This window comes from Paramisgurnus dabryanus, chromosome 1, assembly GCF_030506205.2.
Source record: "Paramisgurnus dabryanus chromosome 1, PD_genome_1.1, whole genome shotgun sequence".
Lineage (NCBI taxonomy): Eukaryota > Metazoa > Chordata > Actinopteri > Cypriniformes > Cobitidae > Paramisgurnus > Paramisgurnus dabryanus.
Window position 1 is genome coordinate 69,124,505 of NC_133337.1, and position 21,383 is coordinate 69,145,887.

General features: G+C 38.2%; 1 protein-coding gene across 4 annotated transcripts in view; it reads right to left on the minus strand.

Annotated features, from left to right (window-relative positions):
* The window catches only part of taok2b (TAO kinase 2b), a 38,163-nt gene that overhangs the window by 2,829 nt on the left and 13,951 nt on the right, over positions 1 to 21,383 (minus strand). For 2 of the 4 annotated variants that reach the window (XM_065253424.2, XM_065253423.1), the window contains exons 6-16: positions 19,246 to 19,342; positions 18,878 to 18,991; positions 18,654 to 18,745; positions 18,297 to 18,390; positions 18,105 to 18,186; positions 17,852 to 18,019; positions 16,440 to 16,646; positions 15,970 to 16,329; positions 15,555 to 15,683; positions 10,040 to 10,243; positions 6,134 to 8,608 (exon numbers count right to left, since the gene is read on the minus strand). In XM_065253424.2, coding sequence (XP_065109496.1) covers positions 6,686 to 8,608; positions 10,040 to 10,243; positions 15,555 to 15,683; positions 15,970 to 16,329; positions 16,440 to 16,646; positions 17,852 to 18,019; positions 18,105 to 18,186; positions 18,297 to 18,390; positions 18,654 to 18,745; positions 18,878 to 18,991; positions 19,246 to 19,342 — 3,470 coding nt within the window. In that variant the 3' untranslated portion in view covers positions 6,134 to 6,685. Of the gene's footprint in view, positions 1 to 872; positions 1,056 to 2,918; positions 3,132 to 6,133; positions 8,609 to 10,039; positions 10,244 to 15,554; positions 15,684 to 15,969; positions 16,330 to 16,439; positions 16,647 to 17,851; positions 18,020 to 18,104; positions 18,187 to 18,296; positions 18,391 to 18,653; positions 18,746 to 18,877; positions 18,992 to 19,245; positions 19,343 to 21,383 lie in introns of those variants that run through there. The other 2 variants (XM_065253426.2, XM_065253425.1) reach the window with 2 other exon arrangements.

A 21,383-nucleotide genomic window follows, 5' to 3' on the forward strand; every position in this document is an offset into this window, starting at 1 on the left:
TCCATTCGTTTTAATGAAGTGCTGACGATTTCTAGCGACTCGAACAAACAGTGATGTTGGCGACTTGAAGGGGCAGCCATGCGACGAAGTTGAAAACTTTTATGCAAATGATGAGCAACTTTCGGAAGCTCGTACCAAAAGGAGATAAGCGTGGTGTTCATGTCATCCATCTTGTGACAGTTACTCATTTGTTTATTATTGGACAACAGGAATTAGGAACACATCATACAAATTTTTTATGTACTTTCCTGTTAATTTATCTTTATCAACACTCTTTATTCTCATGTCACTGTGTTTGTGCTAAAACGCATTGTATGTAAAGCTGCTTTGCAACGGTGCAAAACTGTGAAAAGCATTAAAAGCTAAAAAACTTTTGATTTGACTAAGAAAGTTAAAGAAAACACATTCCAGAATACCCCGAAAACTGAAGCAAGACCTGCCAGAAGTAATTGCTAATCTTTACAGCGGTTTGAATAATAAATAAATCTCTACAGAGCCCCTCCCACAGAGGATGTCATTCTTTATCGGTTGACCATTGGACCTTTTTACTGGAAGGTGGGACTAGAGCAGCCAAATTGACTGCTGCGATCTCCCCGATTCTTAGCAATAGCAGTGACACATCTTGGGTATTATTATCTTTGGCAGAGATCACGACCCTATTTAAAGACATCTGGAAACTTGTCACTTTAACTGTAAAGACAGAGTTTTAACAAAAAAAAAAGGGAACTAAACAGAGATAATTAACAAAGTTCACGGCATAAGTGTTTTTATATATTCATGTTTGATTATATAAGATATAGATTTTTGTCTAGAGAAAAATACTTAATAACTAGTTTGTTTGACTACACCCATGAGTAATACAAACTTTTTACCCTCTGTTCCAGCAGTGCTCTACGTATGGAAACTCTTTGCTCCAGGTCTTTAACCTCTCTCTCGTGCTGAGTGTCAGTATGCATCTTGATTTTGCTCTGATATGCATTGAGCAGCTCTAACTCTTGCTGCAGCTGCATCTTCAACACCTGATACTCAGCTTCTTGTGTCTCGTCCAATCGTAGCTGGAAAACAAAAGGGCCCAATGTCAACAAGGTTTGGCACCTTCAAGGAAAACAAACCCAGTTGATGGGAGAAAGCCAGGGATGATGGGCAGCTGGACGTTAATGTATGTATGGTGTGTGCCTTTATGAGATCTTTATGAGCACATTTACACCTGGTATCAAGATACGTTTTGGTCAATCGGATCACAAGTGGACGAAATAAAAACATTTCTATTCACACGCTGTGTTTTAATCCACCTCTTTTGTCCACTTTTGACCACTTATGTCCTGATTGGGGGAATGGGTCTATGGCAGGGTTTCCCAATCCAGGTCCTTATGGACCCCCCACCCAGAATGTTTTAGATGTCTCCTTATTTAACACACTGGATACTCGTCAGCTTGTTAGGAAGACATGTTTACCATTTTGGAAGGCTAAGGTGTTTGAAATAAGGAAACATTAAAATCTTTCTGGGAGGGGGTCCTCAAGGACCGGGATTGAGAAGCACTGGTCTATTGTGCTGATGAGTGGGTCGGCTCATAATCCACCGGTGGGTCAACCCATGTATATTGCGTGCAATTTTCTAAGCCTATAAAAAACATTAGGGAATATATATATTTTCATATATTTGATAATGTTAAAATACCTAGGGCTATGTAGCAATTTAACGTGCGTGATGTCCCCAAACCTTTGGCCTCAAGTCACTATAGAGCCAGCAGCTCACACTGCCAGCCAAAACAACAAAACAAACAGAGAAATAAAAGTGAAAATTAAAGACGAGGTGCGGGAGAAAAGAAGGTCAGGAATTAGAATAGATAATATAATGCTGCTTTGAAATGTTGATCATTATCCTATCTTGTTATTACTATGACCATGCTGGTTTCTATGGTTCATAGACATATGTTGTTGCCAGTTTACCGGGAAATGTGTCTGTTTCCAAGCACTTTTAGGCCGAAATAAAGCCCATTTTCATTTGCATTACAATGCCAATTATGTCTATTTAATGGTCGTGGGGCGGGTTATAAAAATATTGTATCAGTGGTGCAAGGCAGACTGGGGCAAGCCAAATAACTTTATAATGGCGGGACTCGTGGGTTGGAAAAAAACTACGGTTGAGTTCCACTGCTTTTGTTTAAACGGGAGTGGGAGAAATGATGGGTTGACAATTGATGTGCACTAATACTATGTCAGATATTATGGCAGAGTACAGCTACGTGTGTTGTTAGTAAACATGCTGTACAACGTTTTGTACACGTCTACGTAAGGACTATCTCAGATGTTTCAGAGTACTTGCAACTTTCACAGGCTCACAAAGTGAAACAAAAATGAAAAAGGCGGAGAGCAGCCGCTTTCGTTTTTACCAACAATAGTCTAAAAACCATGGTAAACACTGTGGGCTCATGCTACAAGTCATGTCCGATGGAAAAACATTGTGCTCGGTACATCATACATTAGATCAGGGGTGGGGAACCCTGGGTCCTGGAGGGCCACTGTCCTGCACAGTTTAGTTCCAACCCTAATCAAACACACCTGCATTTCATTTCCAAGTAATCCTGAAGACTTTGATTGGATTTTTCAGGTGTGTTTGATTAGGGTTGGAACTAAACTGTGCAGGACAGTGGCCCTCCAGGACCAGGGTTCCCCACCCCTGCATTAGATCAATAGGTGGAGAGTAGGCTTTTGTGGCTATTTGAACACATTCGACAACAAGAGCAACTATACCACAAAAGCAATCCAGTCGATAAATGAATGTGGTCAAAAGTGTACTAGCTCAAAAAGTTTCACACCCATATTTACCAATCGACCAAAACGCATCTAAATATCAGGTGTGAACAGGGCTGATGATGGGGTTGAAATTGTGATTGATGTTTCCTTGCCTTACTCACAGCCTGTGTGGATAGCATGTCGTTGATGGAGTGGTCATACTGCTCGGCCAGAATTGCCAGCTTACGGGTCTGTTCATCTTTGAGACGCTTCAGCAGGGCTTTGTGGTCAGATTTCGGGGTGTTTTCCAGCAGGTGGTTTCTTAGTGCTTTATACTGACGGGTTTGGATTTTACACGTGTCCTGGAACTGACGCTTAATCTGCAGCTCTTTAGACTATGGGAATAATAACAATAGGATGGTGACAAAGTTTGAAAACAAGCCTAAGAGAAGAAAAAGTGGGGTTAACAGGGCATAGAAAAGAAGTGGCATTACTTATTAAGTCATGCTTAAGAATATTGAATAGTGGCAAATATTAAAAAAGTTAAATGAAATAAATGTTTCACCTAAAAATTAAAATAACCCCATAATTTACTCACCTTAATGCCATGCTAAGTAAATTATAGGGTAGTTAAAATTGATGGGTAAACGATTTCTTTTATTTTGTTTACCTGGCAAAAAATTAAGAATGTGGAAACTCTAAAATAAAACCTGTATTTTCTGTAAGAAATTATCATAAGTTTATAGTTTCATTTCACAGATGTAATAGGTTGTTTGAATCACTCTAACTAACTCCAGTAACCGAACTACCCTTTACCTAAAGAAACAGTACATTGCTGGACCCAAATATCAGAACTGGAATTTAAAGGGGTCATGAATTAAAAATTTGACAAACAAGAAGTCACTGTATTATAAAAACATCCTGTAAATTTAAGAACTCATAACATCCTAATTTGCCCAAAAGCAGCTTTTATCGAAACCAAGCTGCCAAAATGCTTCAATTCAAATATTGTCTCAGTAAATGTCTCAGAATACAATTCTGCAGTAGTAGTTTTTTTGTTTTAAATGTCTTTCATTCATATACACATTTAAAGGTATAGTTCTGTATTCTGCGATTTATTCACCCACCCTTGTTGTTTGAGTTTCCATTTTTCTTAAACACAAAAGATATTTTGATAAATGACGATAAGCACAAGTTGACCGTATCTACTGACTTTTTTATTTTTATCCATGGAAGCCAATAGGTTTTATGAATCAAAATAAATTCATGTTCAGCAGCAGAAACTGAATGTGGATTTAGAAAAACATAAGGGTGAGTAAATAAGGCAACATGACAGAATTGTCATTTATGAATTAACTGTCCCTACCTATTTTGTTTTCAGAGCATAGTAAGGATTTTTGCTAATGTCTGTAAAATTCAGGTAAAGTCTTATAATCTAATTCTAAGATTAAGAGCATCAAAGTTTGATTTCACCTTAGTCAGTATTTGACATATAAATGCTATTTTTCACAGAATGTTCTTTACATTATGTACAATGTTTTTATGTAGAAAGCAATAAATCATAAAAAAAAATCACTTTAGCTGGTTTTTCACAGGCTGGGTCACATGTTTTACATGCAGTGGTAATCTACATCTAAGCTTTGAAAGCGACACTCCTATCACAACAATCTTTCAAAGAGAGGGTCAAAACCAGAATATAAAATAGCTTATTACAATTTACAACTAAATTGTTTTTGGAAAAATTGCAAGCATTAAAAGGTGGACAACAGAGAATGTTATGAAATATGCAGTTCATGATATTTTTACTATGAGTAAAAACAAAACTGAAATGAGAAGAATAGTTCAGACAAAACGACAAACCAAAATAAAAGGAACCAATGGACAATTATTATAACAAAACAAAAATTTATTTCAGAAATGTATAACATAAATCTTTGTTTAGACATTAAAGTAAACATCCATTCATGCACAAACACATAAAATGAGGATGAAATGCACACAATGGCCTTTAAACAGACGGTGCAAAACATAAAATACAGCAAACGTTCCTCAAAGAATAGATAAGAGTGTGTTTTTTGAAGGGAGCATATGTAAACAAAGTAAGACTTTTAAATAACACAACAGTCAACAGCTGGACCACATATGGCTTAAACTGAAATGCACCTCCTCTTCTTATTCATACTTTCGAAGAAAGAAAAAACTTTTTGGGAACAATTATGCCTACAAAGACATTTAAATTGTTAAATGCAAATGGTCCCTTTGAAGAATTGTAAGGCGTTTTTACATTTAAGATAAGGTTTCAGAGCAGTGCAAGCTTTTCTTTGTAAAACCAACCATCAAACTCTTGAGGTCTTACAGTATGTCACATTTAAGCTTTGGTTGTCATTTTGCATTAGTTTTGTCCAAACTTAAGTAATGATTGTTACAATGGCTTTTCATACTTTGATATGCAAAATTGCACATAACGTATAATCTATAGTAATAATAAATAAAATTTAACTCTGCACACAAACAATCAGAAACTTAGGGCTAATCTAGGAATATAATATTTGGTGTGAAAGGTCTTGCATAAACATGCTTGATATAAACTCACTTCATAAGAATGACCAAACAACTTGTTTACATGGTAAATATGGTCAAATAATTGCCTGTAGTGCAATAACAAAACTATTATACTGTGTGTGTGTGTATATATATATATATATATATAAATGCACAACCCATGGCTTAGCACACCAGTCTATATTTAAGTAGTCGTGCTGGGTGCAAAGCGGGCTAAGCAATCTCAAGTAATTTGTAATATCTATATGTGCTACGCAAGCACATTAACTAACTCACTATTTAATAATACAGTAAAAAGAGGGATCCTATTTTACAATTTACTTTAAAAGAATAAATAACAATGCATATATCATTTTTGTAGAGAATTCACCCACATTTTGGAATGAAGATTTCACTTCATATTATGAGATGTGTTTAAATTAATATTAATAAGTCAAATTCTCTGATATTCAGCATTTTGGAGAAAAAAAACAATCCAGATTATGTTCTGAACTGAAAAATATGCACTGATTCACTGTGTGCTGTAGTTTTTAGTTTAATATATTTCAGTATGTGATTGCTTATAAGGTTTGTGCAGTTTGAGATCCTGCCTCTAAAACATCAAAGTAAGCGAACTGTTGTTCTGTATTTCTGCACAAAATTATTTGAAAATAACTATTGCTATAACTAACTATTGTTGCTTCAAGTTGGGCTTTAAAATGGTTTTAAACACTTTAAGTGATAACATGCAGCCTAGTTTCTATTTCAACACCAAAATGTGTTGAGGACTTCATAGAAAAAGGAAACAAAATTAAACTAAAGGTGAAACTTTTTCTGAAGAAGAACTTCTATTGCACTTTTGGTAAACCTTGTAATTTTATTTGGGGGAGGGGGGCTTGTAGTGTTAAGCAGTGTATTTTAATTGCAGCAATCTTTTGTAGATGCAGTTAAGTTTGCAATTATCAAACCAAAACAAATGCTGTTATGGCTTGATCATCGGGCCTAAACGCAAGTTTTGCAAAGAACGGTTTAAAGTTAGCCCTGGTTTTGCAACATACAAATTCATTGTTAAAGTTTTGTTAAAGATTGTACAAACATGGCCTCAATCGCCAATTATCCGGTAATAAAATAAAATCAAACTTTTACAAAAAGCACAATATTGCCTTGAGCTTTACGTTCACTGGTGACTTCCAATGAATGGGAGAGTTGAATTAAACAGTACATTAATATAGACTGAGTATTTCCCTGTAAAACAGTCACCAAAAAAAAGAGTGCATGTGAGCAAAGAAGAGTAAAATCACAAAAAAAATAAAAGGGAAAATGCACAGTGATGGATGAATGGAATGTGCATGCTCACAAAGATCACAGATAATACTCATTTTCCTTTACCAGCACTCTCTCTTTTCTCTCATCTCCATGGCATCTTTCCTCTCAAACTCCGCCCTGAGGGTGTCCTTCTTAACACGCTTTCCCACCTCCCCTCATCCCTGTATATTCTCTCACTCTCCTCCCTTCTCCTCCTCTCCTTCTCTCTCCTCTCTCTCATCCTGCGCTTATGTTCCCTCACAGCTCTGGGCAGAAGCCTCGGCAGCTTGCTTGCTTTTTCTTTGCGGAGCAAACCGAACGTCTGCATCCTTTTCAGGTAATTCTGCGGCAGTTCTCGAAGTACACGTTTGGCTAACCGAAGCACTAGGGAGTTAGCCAAATCTGTTAAAGTGCCTAAAGGTCGCCTTACAAACCGCCTGCACAAAAGCACATACCGTGAAAATAAGATGGCACGTTTTCTTTTAGCCTGATACTCTGGAGGAAGACTCTTTAAAGGCACAGGGATTCGAGACTGCCGGCCACCCCAGTTTCGGCCAGCTTTAGGGAACATGTCGTAGAGGTTACGCTCAGCAAGTCCACCCAGGAGCGACTGGCAAACGGTAAAGAGCGGCTTTGGCAGCCGGAAAAGAACCCGCATCCACAAGCGATTGAGTTTACGTGGGGCGTTCTGGAGGAATACCCTAGCTGGACGGACCACAAGCACCACAATGAGGTACAGAGTGAGAAAAAGCGAAGGTGAGCTGAGGAACGATGCAGAGATCAGGGCTACGGGGACGTAATAGAGCCCCAGGCTTAGCGATAGACCCAAGCTGAACAGACCCAAGCCCCAATAAGTTAAAGAAAGGTATGTGGAAAATGAGAGAGCGCTACAAGAACGCAGGAGTAAGTATGAAAAGAAGAGGGCCAGGAAGGCAAGTTCACCAGAGAGAAGAATAGAAGCAAGAGTGGGAAGAGGAGGCGAGCGACGAAGAGAAAGAAGATAGATGGAAAGGAAAAGTAGCGTGAGGACAGATGGCTGTACGGCGGTGGAGAGCGAAAGAGAAAGACAAATTGCGTGCGAGAAAAGGGAGGTAAAAGAGGCCTGGGATGAGGAGGAAGTGGGGGAGGGAGGTACAAAGATGGGCGGCGGTTCAAGTTCCTCCAAAGTATCCGGAAAGTAGAACTCTGAGAGTTCATCTGTATCGCGCTCACGAATGGGACGCTCGAAAGAGGGGCCGAGCATTAATTCCGAGGGACAGCCGTCAGCCACGCCTCTATCTTCTTCCTCGCTCTCTGATTCACCATCATTGTCCACCTCCCACCCAAGCCCTTCTCGTCTTGGATCACTTCCTTCATCTATGTCAGTTTGGCCTTCTCCCTGGTGCTCTTTATTTTTGGACATAATATTAACCTCAAATGTCACCTTTGATTGTCCTTCTGCACTTCCTTCTATTGCAATGTTGGCTGAAGTCACCACTTCCTCTTCGTTTCCTTCACTGTCTATCTTTTGACATTGGTCAGTAAATATTTGGTCATTACTAAAACTTACATTTCCTTCAAGAATTTCTTTTTCCCTCTTCTCTTCCTCAGCTGTCTCTTCAAAAGCACCTGTAGTCTGCCCTTCATCTCCATCTATCTTTTCTTCATCTCTCCCTTCTTTAGCCTCTAGCATTTCCTTTGGCCCCACCCCTTCAACACAATGCCCCTCCCCTTCACTAGTCTCCTCCCCTTCTCTCAGAGGCCCATCGACTTCTGTAATGTTTTCTGTGATGTCACAGTCACTCACTCTCAGGCTCTTGGGCTGCTGGCGAACTTCCACGGCATGCTTCTGTCGCAGCTCTTGTTCACGACGCTTGTTGTACTCCATCTGGTTGGTAAGCTCGGTCTGATGCTGCGTCCTGATCAATTCGGCTCGTGTGTGCTGCACCAGGCCCAGCTGCCGAAACTCCAGCTCTTGGGTGGACTCGTGGTGTCGGAGCAACATGGCACATTCCAGGTCCTTCAAAGTTTGTTTCTTGTTCAGGTCCTAAATTGGGATACAGAAAAAACAGAGAAATAAAATAATGTAGTGATAAATGGAGGATGGTGGCGTAACCAAGTCACTTGGTATTAGGTATATATATCAGTGGTTCCCAATATATATCAGTGGTTCCCAACCTTTATTCCTTTAAAAACACACACACACACACACACACACACACACACACACACACACACACACACACACACACACACACACACACACACACACACACACACACGTATTGGGACAATAAAGGAAAAATTGCTCTTTTTTTTGTGGATTAAAAAAAAGTGTAAATATATGACAAAAGCACAGAAAGTCATTTTATTTTTCACCCGTTTTAACAAATCAACCAACTCAATGGATCAAAACATATGCATTTTAATTCTATCTAATGTGAGTATATTGAAATAGTGAAGCCTAAGAAATAGTGAAGGTAAGCTGAGAAAAGGAAAAGAAGCGTGAGGACAGATGGCTGTATGCCAGTTAAGAGTGAAATAAAAGCAAAAGTGCTCTGTTTGCTGTGGAGTCAAGAAATGTCTTAAGGTAAATATGAGACAAAAGCTAAATTAGCTAAAGTTTTTACATTATATGCAGTTATACAAGTTGCTATATGCAAATTTAAATTTAGCGCATTCATTCAACTTATTTATATTTGAGACTGTGACTTTGGTTAACATTTTTGTCATTTCTGAGGACAAGGCATAGTTGATAACTAAAATATTTAGACGTGGCAAAAGGTGCAACGGCCATCTTTCCTTTTGATTTTGTCATTACGTTAACAAGCATGCAAGCAAAATAGGATATTTTAACTACCGTATCTTGGTATTTTGAGCAAATGTATTTTAAAACTAAATATAAAAAAATTATATAAGATTATTACTGGAACATTTTATGCATTTTTATTTGACCTCATCAGTTGCCGCCCCCATAAGATCTCCTTAACTCCTCCGCGTTAAGTTTTATTTCAGACATCTCAAATTGTTTGTGCTTTTTCTCATAAAAATGTCAAAGCAAACAGCACAGACTTTGACATACTACTCACAAACAAAACTCTTAATCTCAATTCTTTATTGTTATTGGAACAAGTGGATGTACAACAAAACCGAGTGTGTAATTCACGCACTTAACACACACACCACGAGTCAGGCCAAGTTATTTGTTTAACAGTTTTGGGTCCTTTTGAAGATTGAAGAGGCAGTCACCGTCGACTACCATAGTAACCAGAAAACCCCAATCAACACAAAAATCTGCATTTGGCCTTTGATTGGGGATCTAAAGAACAAGCGGGTGATTAAATAATGACAAAGAAGTAATGACAGTATGTTTTAGACAAAATCTGGCAGATTTCAGTTCCTTTAAAGTTCCTACAGAATCCCAATAAAACGATAAAAAAACATAGTTGCTCATTCGAAACACCCGAGGTCGTTTTACCTCTCTGAGAAGGTCCTGCTCCAAGTTGTGGCGGGCTAGCAGCATCTTCCTCTTATACTGACGACTCTGCAGCTCGTAGTATTGCCTCTGTCGTCGTAGCAACCCTGCCTCTTCTTCTGCTTGGAGCTGCTGGAGACACTCCTTCTGCTGAACCAGCCACTCTTGTTTCTCTCGCTTTGGTGTGGACTGATTCTCATTGAGTTCCTGTAAACAGGACCAAAACTTTCTGGATATCCGAGAGAATTCCGTAGCCAAACATCACATTAGATGTTTAATGTTTCGTTTCTTTGCTGGTAATGCAACAGTGGTCTCAGTCTTTATACTAGAGGTGCAGTAGTAATTCTGCTACATTCATTCTGCCGTGGGGGGTCGCCACACTAAGAGTCATCCCTGTAACGGCTGCAGCTCGCAAAATCAGACTAACAAAATGTATTTTAAATAGCTAGATAAATTCCGTCTGTGATTTGCGCTGTTTACTTAAAATATAAATTTTTTTCCCAGGGGTTTCGTTTCAAATAGCATTAAAATCAACAGAACAAGATGATTTATACATGATCACGCACCTGCAGCGCTTCTGTGTATGGAGAAAACAGAATAAAATAAATAAGCCTATACGAAATATGTTTCAACTAAATAAAATTAGCAGATTAACTAAACAAATGAAAATGTAGCCTGTATGATGAGTTTGTTGGTTTTTGTTTATGCTCCACTTCCACTATCACACGGAAACCTATGCGGCAAAAAGCACTAGGACTGTTAAATCTTATAATTTTAAACGATACATCACGATGCTAATGTGAATAACTACTGCATCGATGCATAAAAACAAATAATCGATAGCGAAAAAAGCAGTCCGCACTTGCATCTCTCTATTAGGCAAGTGTGCACACACACAGGAGACTGTGTAAATGATTTAAAAATTGTCATTTGATATTTTTGTACTGAAAGTTTTTTTAGGATGTTAAGCGCTCAAGTGACACATTAAAGATACTATATTGCATCTCTACGCGATATTATGTGCCTTATCAAAGCAGCAGAGAGAAGCTGGAGCAGAGTTTTAACGTCAGGCTTTGACAAGAAAGATCAGAAAGAGCAGCAACAGTAAAAGTGTTAGGGAGACTTACCTGTGCTGGGGGATGCTGCAAAATATCTCACAGGACATAGGTGAGGTATGGCTATATATAAAGACCTCTCTGAACTGATTGGTTGCATTACATTACCATGCTCCTCCCATGCTGTATCATTATGGATTTGTGCATTCTGTCTTAACTCTTTCCCCGCCATTGACGAGATATCTCGTCAATTAAGAGAAAACGCTTCCCCGCCAATGACGAGATTTTCCGTCTTTCCGCAATACCGCTATTATCCACCAGGTGGCGCCCTTCCGCAACTTTTTAAAACCGGAAGTATTGCCCTATGGCAAGCTGCTGCATGTCCGTGTCTGTTTTAAAGATCGCTCTGAATGAGATCTATATGAAAAGTCCGTCATAAAAATGGAATTATCTCTGCTTTTTGCTCAAAATATGGTGTTTTTGCAAAAACCTACCCATATTCAAAAGCTGATTGCAAAAGAACCACTAAAGGTAGGATGAAACGGTTTTTTTTGTTTGAAAGCAGAGGGTCTGTTCTTTCATTTGGTATATAGTATGTTTATATATTTAAAGAAGAACATTTTCTGGAAGGCATTAAACTTTGGTGAAAATCATGAAAAACGCTGGCGCTGGCTGGCAACTTTTTTTAAAAACGCTGGCGGTGAAAGAGTTAATTGGCTCGACCAGTGTAGAGCCCTGCTTGAGTTATGACTAACATTAATGATATTTATTTATAAGCCATGTAGGCTACTTATTTATTCCCTGTGTGAGTGTGATTCTTGAGTGTGGAGGTTGGGAGTGCGTTTACGCCCCCTGTCGCTTAGTAGGAAAAAATCCTATAGGAAACACTGTAGATTCTATACCAATGTCACAACTGCAAATGTTTTCAGGTACTTGAGAAACCCTTTACATATTCGCTAATAATGACTTATTATACTATGCTATGTTCAGCATTCATTTCGGTCACATGCTCTTGAACACAACTCAACCTGTACAATACAATAGCTTTTTGTAGACTCACTGATATGAGTTATCACCTATGAAAAATCATGTTTTTAAATAAATAATTAGGAGCTAAGATGCAAAAGCCCCTAAACGCCACCTCCATTAAAAATGAGAATGATATTAAATGGAATTTATGTTCATCAAATACTTTTCGCTTCAAATCCACTAAATCCCACACTTAGGCCATTCAGAAATACCGGTTTCCTTCTCGCACCTGAACTTGTAATGTGCATGACTTGGACTCTTCCTTGCACCTGAGCTTGTAATACGCATGGCTCTGACATTTCCTTGCTCTAGAGAGGTTGTTAGGTGCGCAGCGAGTGTGTTATTCCCACTCCCTGGCACGCAGGAAATTTCAAAGCTTTAATGACGCGCTCGGATTAATGGCATCACTTTTAAAGCTCACGTAACACACGCTGTTTCTGCATTTCTGATGTTAATCTGGAGTACCTATAGAGTAGTAGGGCTGTCACTTTTCGTTCGAAAATCGATTGCACAATCGATCGGACCAACCAAAAAAAGTTTCGAAAACGAAAATAGGCAATCGATTTTAACCAAATATGTACACTATTAATTTTAAAAGAATTAAACAGTTAAAAATATAGATGTAACAAAACTCACAAACAAGCAGAAAAAGAAAATAAATAATTCCGAAAGTGCAGTAGGTGTGCGAAAGCTAGACAGAAAATACCCAGCAATTTTACGCACCTATAGTTTCACGCTTTCAATCGCTGCATCTAGTGTTTTGCAAAGAAAATGCAGGACAACGTCAATAAACCTGTGCAACACGAGAGAGCGTCAAAATTGTGACGTTACAGGAGATGAAGGAGTTATGACAAGGAGCCACCCTTGCGAGCTGACAGCAACCCGCTTTTGTGATGGAAGATTGGCAGTACGAAATACGCAGCTGGCAACGAAGTACCCGAGTTTCCCTGGGACATCAGTGCGGTCGGAGTGCGTCTTCTCAACAGATGGACATATAGTGAATGAAAAGCGCTCTGCTCTTGACCCCTAAAATGTTGATCGACTTGTTTTCCTGACCAATAATTTGTAATGGCCCTAGCCTTTTTGCGCATTTCATTATGCCTGCTTAGTGCCGCCTAAGTGTCGGTTACGTTTAATAAAAAAATACACAGCATGTTCTCAACTTCAAGTAAGTCTATTTAAAGTTTCATTTTTGAACAGTTGTTAGAAATGGATCGAATCATTATTTAAAATAATTTTTGAATTGCCTAAATCATAAAAGCAGCCAGTTGAAGCCCGCAGTAATGTTTTTCATTTATGGCAGCAGTCCACTCTGCATATTGTTTTAGAGAATGTTGCACTACTGTTGCTGTTTTTTATTCTGCACGAAACTTAATGACAATGAATAAGAAATATTGCTGACTTGTGCGTTTCAGGCGCTCTCTTTACATTTGTCTGTTATTTGGCGTTGAAAATGGAAACGTCTTTTTTTGACATGGAAAATCGATTTTACAATCGATTCAATGAACACTTATATATTAAAAAACGATAAGGATTTTTTCACAAAAGTGACAGCCCTATAGAGTAGTATGACATACTTTATATCTCCGAAGAGTCTTTAGTTTAATCAGATTTAGAAAAGAAAGATTAGCTTTACCGAATCTTTCGGATAACGTACGAAACAATGAAGAAGGAGGAGTTACTACCGCGGGTGGAGCGAGTACGAGTCATGCAACACTATACAACACTGTTTTAACTTATGATTCACTACATGTTCGTGTCATTTATATAATATGCACGTGACTATTTCCAACATAAGACAGAAGTCTTACTCACCGCCTGCAACTCGTGACCCGGTTGGGAAAATCCACCGCATCAAACACACACGCAAAACTCCGCTGCTACCCCGGATAATAAACTATATCCATTGTTTTCATGAGGCTGGATTTCTTCTCCTTACATCCAAAAACACACTTCTTCATTCGTGCCTTTGTAAGTTTTGAAATTAAACAAAGCTGTCGCGTGATGTGAATGTTTATATGTTCTAGCGTCTCCTGCTGATTGACGGGTGGGCGGGGTTTTCCGGGGGAAGTGCCCATATAAAGAAGTGATGCGTATAGAAAACCCCAGAAACGTCAGTTGGACCTGTAATCGAAAAAAACTTTCCGAAACTTGTACGAACCCTGGCAAAGTGCATTCGGCACAGAAAAACTCTGTAACACGTCCAACTGTTTTTTTGACACTTTGCCTACGTTTAGCATGAGGAAACAACTGTCTTAATAAGTCAGAATGCATGAAATACCATTGAACCCCCCCTTTAAAAAGAATGTGGTCGTGACAGTGTTGCCCTTTCAGTCAATCAGCTTCTTCTTTTGTCCACCAATCAAGTGGATTGTCATAAATAAGTAAAAAGCTAAGTAACCTATTGCCCTGTCCCCCAATACTAGTGTGTATCTCACAGACTGACGATAGGACGATCTCACTATGGGCATATCGCCTAACACTACAATGGTAAGATGATAATAAAGATTTATAATTGGAGTCGTCCGGACGGTTTTCCCCCCAAAAAAGTTTGAAAAACGTAATTTGAGTTTGAATAATGACGTCACATCCGTAAACAAAGAAGAGGAAACGGCCGCTTCATCACATGTGCTCGGGAAGGGAGTTTGTAGCTGGTTTAGAAAACAGTTGCTTTGAGTTTAAATGTGTCATCTAGATGGCGGCATTAAATCTGTAAAGTTTCAAGCTACGATCATCTGGAGAATGGCATGTAAATATGTCAGTATATTACGTTCTTACATCTAGGGAATCATCTGTTTCAACGGTGAAAGCTTAAACTGAGAGCTCGTGCTATTACAAGAGTTAATATCAGCCGAGCATTTTTTAACATTTGAAGGAATAAAATAATGTAGACAGCTTCCTCTCAACCAGTAAGGCATTTGTTGAAACATTTGCGTTATCATTTAGTCAAGACAAACACGACAGATATAGAACTTCACTTCAGTGTTTCCAACAGGCTTGGCGAAACATCAGCCGGGTGTAAGGGTGAAAATAGGTAACTAACGGTTGTTTTCGGACTAGGATGTACTTCTGTCATTTGTATGTCTAATGAGAGATCCTCTCTCATGTGGTTATCACAGACATCAGATTCATTCGCGCAGAGTAACGCAGAAGCAGAACATTACTCCGCAAATAGCTGCAATTTAATATTTCAATCAGAGATGGCGATAGAGAGGCCAGAGTAATGGACTGCAGCTATAAGAGGGTTTTGCATCTGAACACATTACTTATTTATCATATTTAGGTGTAAAACTAGTAAAAACAAAGTGATAATTTTATTAGTAGTTCACCTCCCCCAGCTATAAGGATCTGTAATTCAGCATCTCTACCAGCTAAAACTAACATTTGATGGAATACAGTATATATTTGCTTAAAATCTATAAACAAGCTTATACCTCTTTGAGCTGTTCCTTTCGCTGTCTATACTGCCGTTTCTGGACCTCATTTAAACTGGTCAACTCCTTTTTCTGCTGGCCCAAGATGTGCTGCTGAAACTTCTTCTCATCTCCAAGAGTAGCCTTAGTCTAATGAGGAAGAAAAGAAAAAATTGGAGTTATGGTAGAACATACAATATGCAAGTTTTACTTCTCTTATGAATAAACTACTATCTAATATAATTTAAATGCTTTACAGTCAATGATTTATTAGAAAAATCAAATTATTTGGACTTATCACCAGTAAATACAAATAAGTGTTAAGTGACCAATTCTTGAACATCATGTTTATTTTAATTCAAAATATTAAGTAAACCTTTTTAATTTATAAATGAAAACAGTATGTACAGAGATCAATATGATCTTCTCGAATTACCTCTTTCTCCAGGATGGCTTGATGCTTTTTGTTAAGCTTTTCTGCCTCACTGCTAAAGTTGTTCCTTTGTGTCTCCAGCTCCTTGTCGAGCCTGAGCTGATGTTCATCCATCTCTGCCTTCAGTTTGTTCTCCAAAGCCATCAGCTGTTTTTGATGTTGCCTCCTCATGCGTTTGTACCCGGACATCTGTTCTCTGAGTGCTGAACCCTGCTCGTGCTCCTGAATCTGACGAGTCACCAGAGAAGCTGTGCGGATGGTGGCAAAGTGGTCCCGTCCCCTTCGTCTACGACCCCCAGAGGGGCCCTGCTGCTGAGAGTCTATCTCTGGCTGGTAGGGGTCATCGTAAATGTTGTCATGGTTCTGTGAAACAAGACGGATTAACATTTTCTTTATGACATTTGTATAAACAAATGTATATAAGGTTTTGTGTATTCCAAATAAAAAGCTAAAACAAATCCATCGAGACATACCAGAGGTTTGTGCAGCACAGAGCTGTTGGAGGTCACTGTATGTTCGCCCTCCTGCATCATAGCCATTTCACCACTGTCATCTGAACCATCGGCCAGGCTGTTTACTGATGAACTCTGGGAACTGGCACTAATTGACATGGATGGCAGCGAATGCGAGCTTTCCATGCTATTAACAGTTCCCGTCCGCAACATGTACTGCTCTACATCCTGCAAAACACAATACGTTTATAATACATGTCAGGATGAACTGTACCAATGGTTATTTCCATGCATTTACAATGAATGGGAAGTGAGAAATATGATCACTTTGTCTTCAAAATATACCAATATCAGTTTAGTAGTGAGAATTGAGAACAATGAGAGAACAATTGAGAAGCTCAGATGCAAAAAACGCTAAACACCACCTCCGCTCTCTGCACGTATAATATGTTCATCAAATACCTTTGCTTTAAATCCAGAAATAACGCCTGTTGACAAAATCCGCTAACCGATTTTTCAGCAAGTGCATGCAAAATGAATTTTATGAACGACAGCGCACAAAACAACCGTGGATCACATTCAAACGTGTGTCCCTTGTTGAGTAGTTGGACCTGAATACCATCCGAATGTGGCAGTGACATGGATCACATGCCCCTTATGTGTGGTTCAGTTTCTTAATTTTTACAATCTTACTTTCATAATTTGCAATGTGTTTAGTTGCATTTTAAGTGATTTTGCAACGGTTTACTTCGTCCTGTCCAAAGAATTGGATTTCTTTTAAAAATCGAGGTTTATGTCAGAAGCAGCTTGCATGCACTTAGAGGGTTTTGCAGTGAAAGTCAAATTTGTTAAGTACCAATGAAATGACTAAAGTTACATTGTTAAAATAACTGATAACACTTTCATTGCCATTAAATTCAAATTACTGAAACTAAACATAAGAAGAAAATGCTAATTTACAAGAAAACATGGTAGGCGCACTTAGAGGGTTTTGCAACTGAACTCAATTGCCCCAATGATTCAAAGGATCTCTGAAAACTTAAAACGGCTTAAAATTTCTCTATGTACCTTATACAGATCTATTATCAGAAAGAATACAGCACACAAAGGTAAAAAGAACAAAGAGTCAAATTTCAAATGCTTGAAACACAAGCAGACAAAGAGTTTACCAAACTCTGAATTACGTGTAGGCCTATTGTTGAAGTGTATGCTTTAGCTTTTAACAATGCCAGCGAGGGTTGACACCCAGTCGGATACATTTCATGTCACACTGATCAACTGTGCCATCGAAACACTGTTTATGTTTCCAAACAGAGCTTATCTACTTTATTATAAACAGTTAAAATGATTATGCATGTCCCTTTATTGTTTGGGGTCTTGAAAATGAAAGTTCTTTTGACAACAAGATAAAAGTCATCTGGTGCTAAGCCCACCTCTTCTTCCTCTGTACCCTCAGTAACGGGCCCATTGTGCGTTTCCTGGAAAAGGATCTTTTTCATCTTTCGGTATTGCAGATTATCTAACTCCCTTACGGCATCTTTAGTACGTGCTATCAGATCCATTACCACAGTTACTGGACGCTCGCGACATAGGAAGTGATGCTGGAGAAAAAAACAGATAAAGATTTGTTTCAAGAAGTGTAAAATGTGTTCCAATGACAGCTTTAAACTTCCTCAAATCTTTTACTTTAAGCAACACATCAGAGGTAGGTCTGTCCTGGGCAATCTTCTGCAGACAAGAGTCTACGAAGTTACGGAAATAATCAGACCTGAGAAGATGGCAAACAGAATAGAAACATTTATGAGCCATGTGGAAAGATAAATGGCTAACAGAAGAGATAAGCAGTGAGATGTGCAATAGTAAGTTAAAGTTTGCTACCAGTGATTGGACTGCAGGACTGGGCTCTCATTCTGGGCTATGTGGTATAAGGCACTCATAGCATTCATGTTAAATAAAGGCGGTTTTCTTTCCGCTGTAACAGAAAAAGAGGAAACAACCAAACAGTAAGCTGCTAAATTTCCATTGTAAGTATACTGATGTAAATGCAGTGGCCATTACTGACTTTAGATTTTCACAATGCAACTTGCCACATAATACAGAATTTGTTGGATTTTAGTCACTCAAACAAACATTTGTGAATTGTAATATATTGTACAAAGTACATTCCCATACCTGTCAAGAGTCTAAAAAATGAATTGAGGACCACATGAACAATTAATGCATGCATTTATTTACCAAGCTCTATGCAGGTGATGCCAAGTGACCACACATCAACCTTTCCATCATATTGGCCTTCATCCATGGCGAGGATTACCTCTGGAGCCATCCTGGAAACCATCACATGACAAATTAAACAGAAAAGTAATATTTAGTCTGTGTCATGAATATTACATTCATATAAGTTACAATTACAATACAAGTTAATCTTAATGCTTATTTTAATGGAAGTGTTTGTTTACCAGTAAGGAGTGCCCACAAATGAGTTGGCTGGAGCAACAATGGAGGCAGAGCCAAAGTCTCCTAGTTTGACCTGACCAGGCTCTGTCAACAAAATGTTACCTGCTTTCACATCCCTGTAAGAACAGAAATAACCTTTCTGAATCATAAATACAACATACAACCTCTAAAATGATCCACAATTCCAAAATATCCTTCCAAGGTTATCAAGGCTTTGATCATGATCAAAAGGGCTTTGTTAAGGGTATCAAGGTTATTTTATCTTAACTTAAAATGCTGAGAATTACACTGTCTAATACATTCACTCTATCACCTTTACAAGATAAGAGAAGCCAAATCACAAATATTGCTTCTCACAGCTTCTCCATACCTGTGAATCATGTTGTGTGAGTGAAGGTATACCAAGCCCTGCAATGCACCATGGGTAATTGCTGCTATCTCCACTTCCTGCAATGGTTTCTTGTGCACTGAGGGAAAGGGGAAGAGGTCAAATCGATTTCCTGGTTTTGTTTCTCCAAACAGCGCTAAATATTTAAATGCATTCATGTCCATCTTCCTTTATTACAGTGATTTTTAAATTGGTTTTATTTTAGCTCACAGATTTTACACTGTACATCAGCTGGTGACTTAATCATACAAATGTAACACAATTTTTCAAATGAAATTCATTAATAACAACATTGTGATAACACAAACACTGAATTAGTATTAGGGCTTTGCAATTGATCGTTATTGATTCAATTTCGATTTTTGATTCAAACAATAACAAAAACAAGATAATCAAGGTAAAACAATTATTGTGTGATTTAAATATAAATCACGTGCTCCCGAACCAATGTATTTGTAAAGCACTTTAAAGGCACCACTGGCTTTGACACGTGTAGCCTATTGTAACACTTACTATTAGAGTATAAGCATAACTATGGTATCATTAGAGAGAAGACACTTTGAGCTTCATTTTCTAGATTTCAAAATTATTTTAAGTTAAAAATAAAAAAAGCTAGAGAGGCTGGGGTACATACAACACCTTTTTTATTACTAAAAAACTTAATGATGTGTGTGAAACCTAGAAATGCAATGATCCCAAAGCCACAAGTCTAAAGAAGTTATGTATCACGTTTGAGGTCAATAAGACTAGTGCCTTTTCTAAGTGCCAGTCACCCCCAAAATAAAAGTATTTTGTTTACATGCATACACGTTCGTTCTTATTATAATTTATCTTTATGTTAGCTTTAAAATGCAGTTTCCACACCAGGAAATAAAACATTACACAAAGATCGTTGGATTCGTTATCTAATCGGCTAAACGTTCTGTCTATCAATATTTTTCATGAAGTCACTGGAGGAACAAGCGAGTCAAATGACGTCAAGATTTTTGACAGCGCTGTTTGGATATTATGTATTATACTCCTGCCTACTATTAAAAACAATGTTTGAACGCGAGTGTAATCTCATATACAGTGTTCCGGCGTAAATAGTCCTCAGATTGTATATTCTATTCTATTACAAGATGGTCAATGGGAAATCTGAAGAACAACAGACTATACATCTATATTTCATGGATTATACGCATTTGTGGACAAAATGGTCATTGCATTTACGCTATTAGACGGTTTTCATGGATTCGACTAACAATCATTATATCAACACAAAGGTAAGAAGTCCTGTTTATATTTTGCATTTTGTCATCTGGATTTCTGTCACAAAATACTAAATTTATGATGCTAGAGCATTGATGCTAAACCCGTAGACCTTTTAAACCAGGGGTTTTCAAACTTTTTGTGTGTGTGGACCACTATTTGTAATCAAGAATTTTCGCGGACCACCTCATAATACTACTTATGAAATATGTCTACACAAAGTCCTGAATTAATCTGCAAATCTAAATAGTCTTACTAGCACTAAAACTATAACTGGTCATCGCATCAGTACAACAGGTTTCTTAACCTTATATCATAATTATTTATATACATATTCTCAGTGTTGGGAAAGTTCACTTTCTACATGAACTAGTTTAGTTCACAGTTCACAAATTTTAAAAGGAACTAGTTCAGTTCATAGTTCATATTTGAAAATGTTGAACTAGTTCACAATTCCAAAAATGAACTAATTTATAGTTATTTTTTCCCATATTATTTTTTTTTTAAAGATTGCCATTATAGCCCATATAGAACCACCACAGACAGCAATTATTTGATCAGTTTTAACACTGAAGCTAAATGCGTCAGATTTCATCTTCATATCCAACTTTAAATCCTTATCAAACCAGGGTTTACATTAGCATTGACTACTACATTAGCATTTGTATTTGCTTGCACATACCTTGAAAGGCTATTCGGGTGGGGGGCGAGAAGCGCTGCGAGTAGGGCTGGGACAACGCGTCGACGTAATCGACGACGTCGATGCAAAAAATACGTCGACACAAAATATGCGCGTCGATTCGTCAGACCCAAAAAGACGGCACCGTTGAGTAGTAGCAACGCGAGTGGCTCCAGTCCACGCCGGCTTC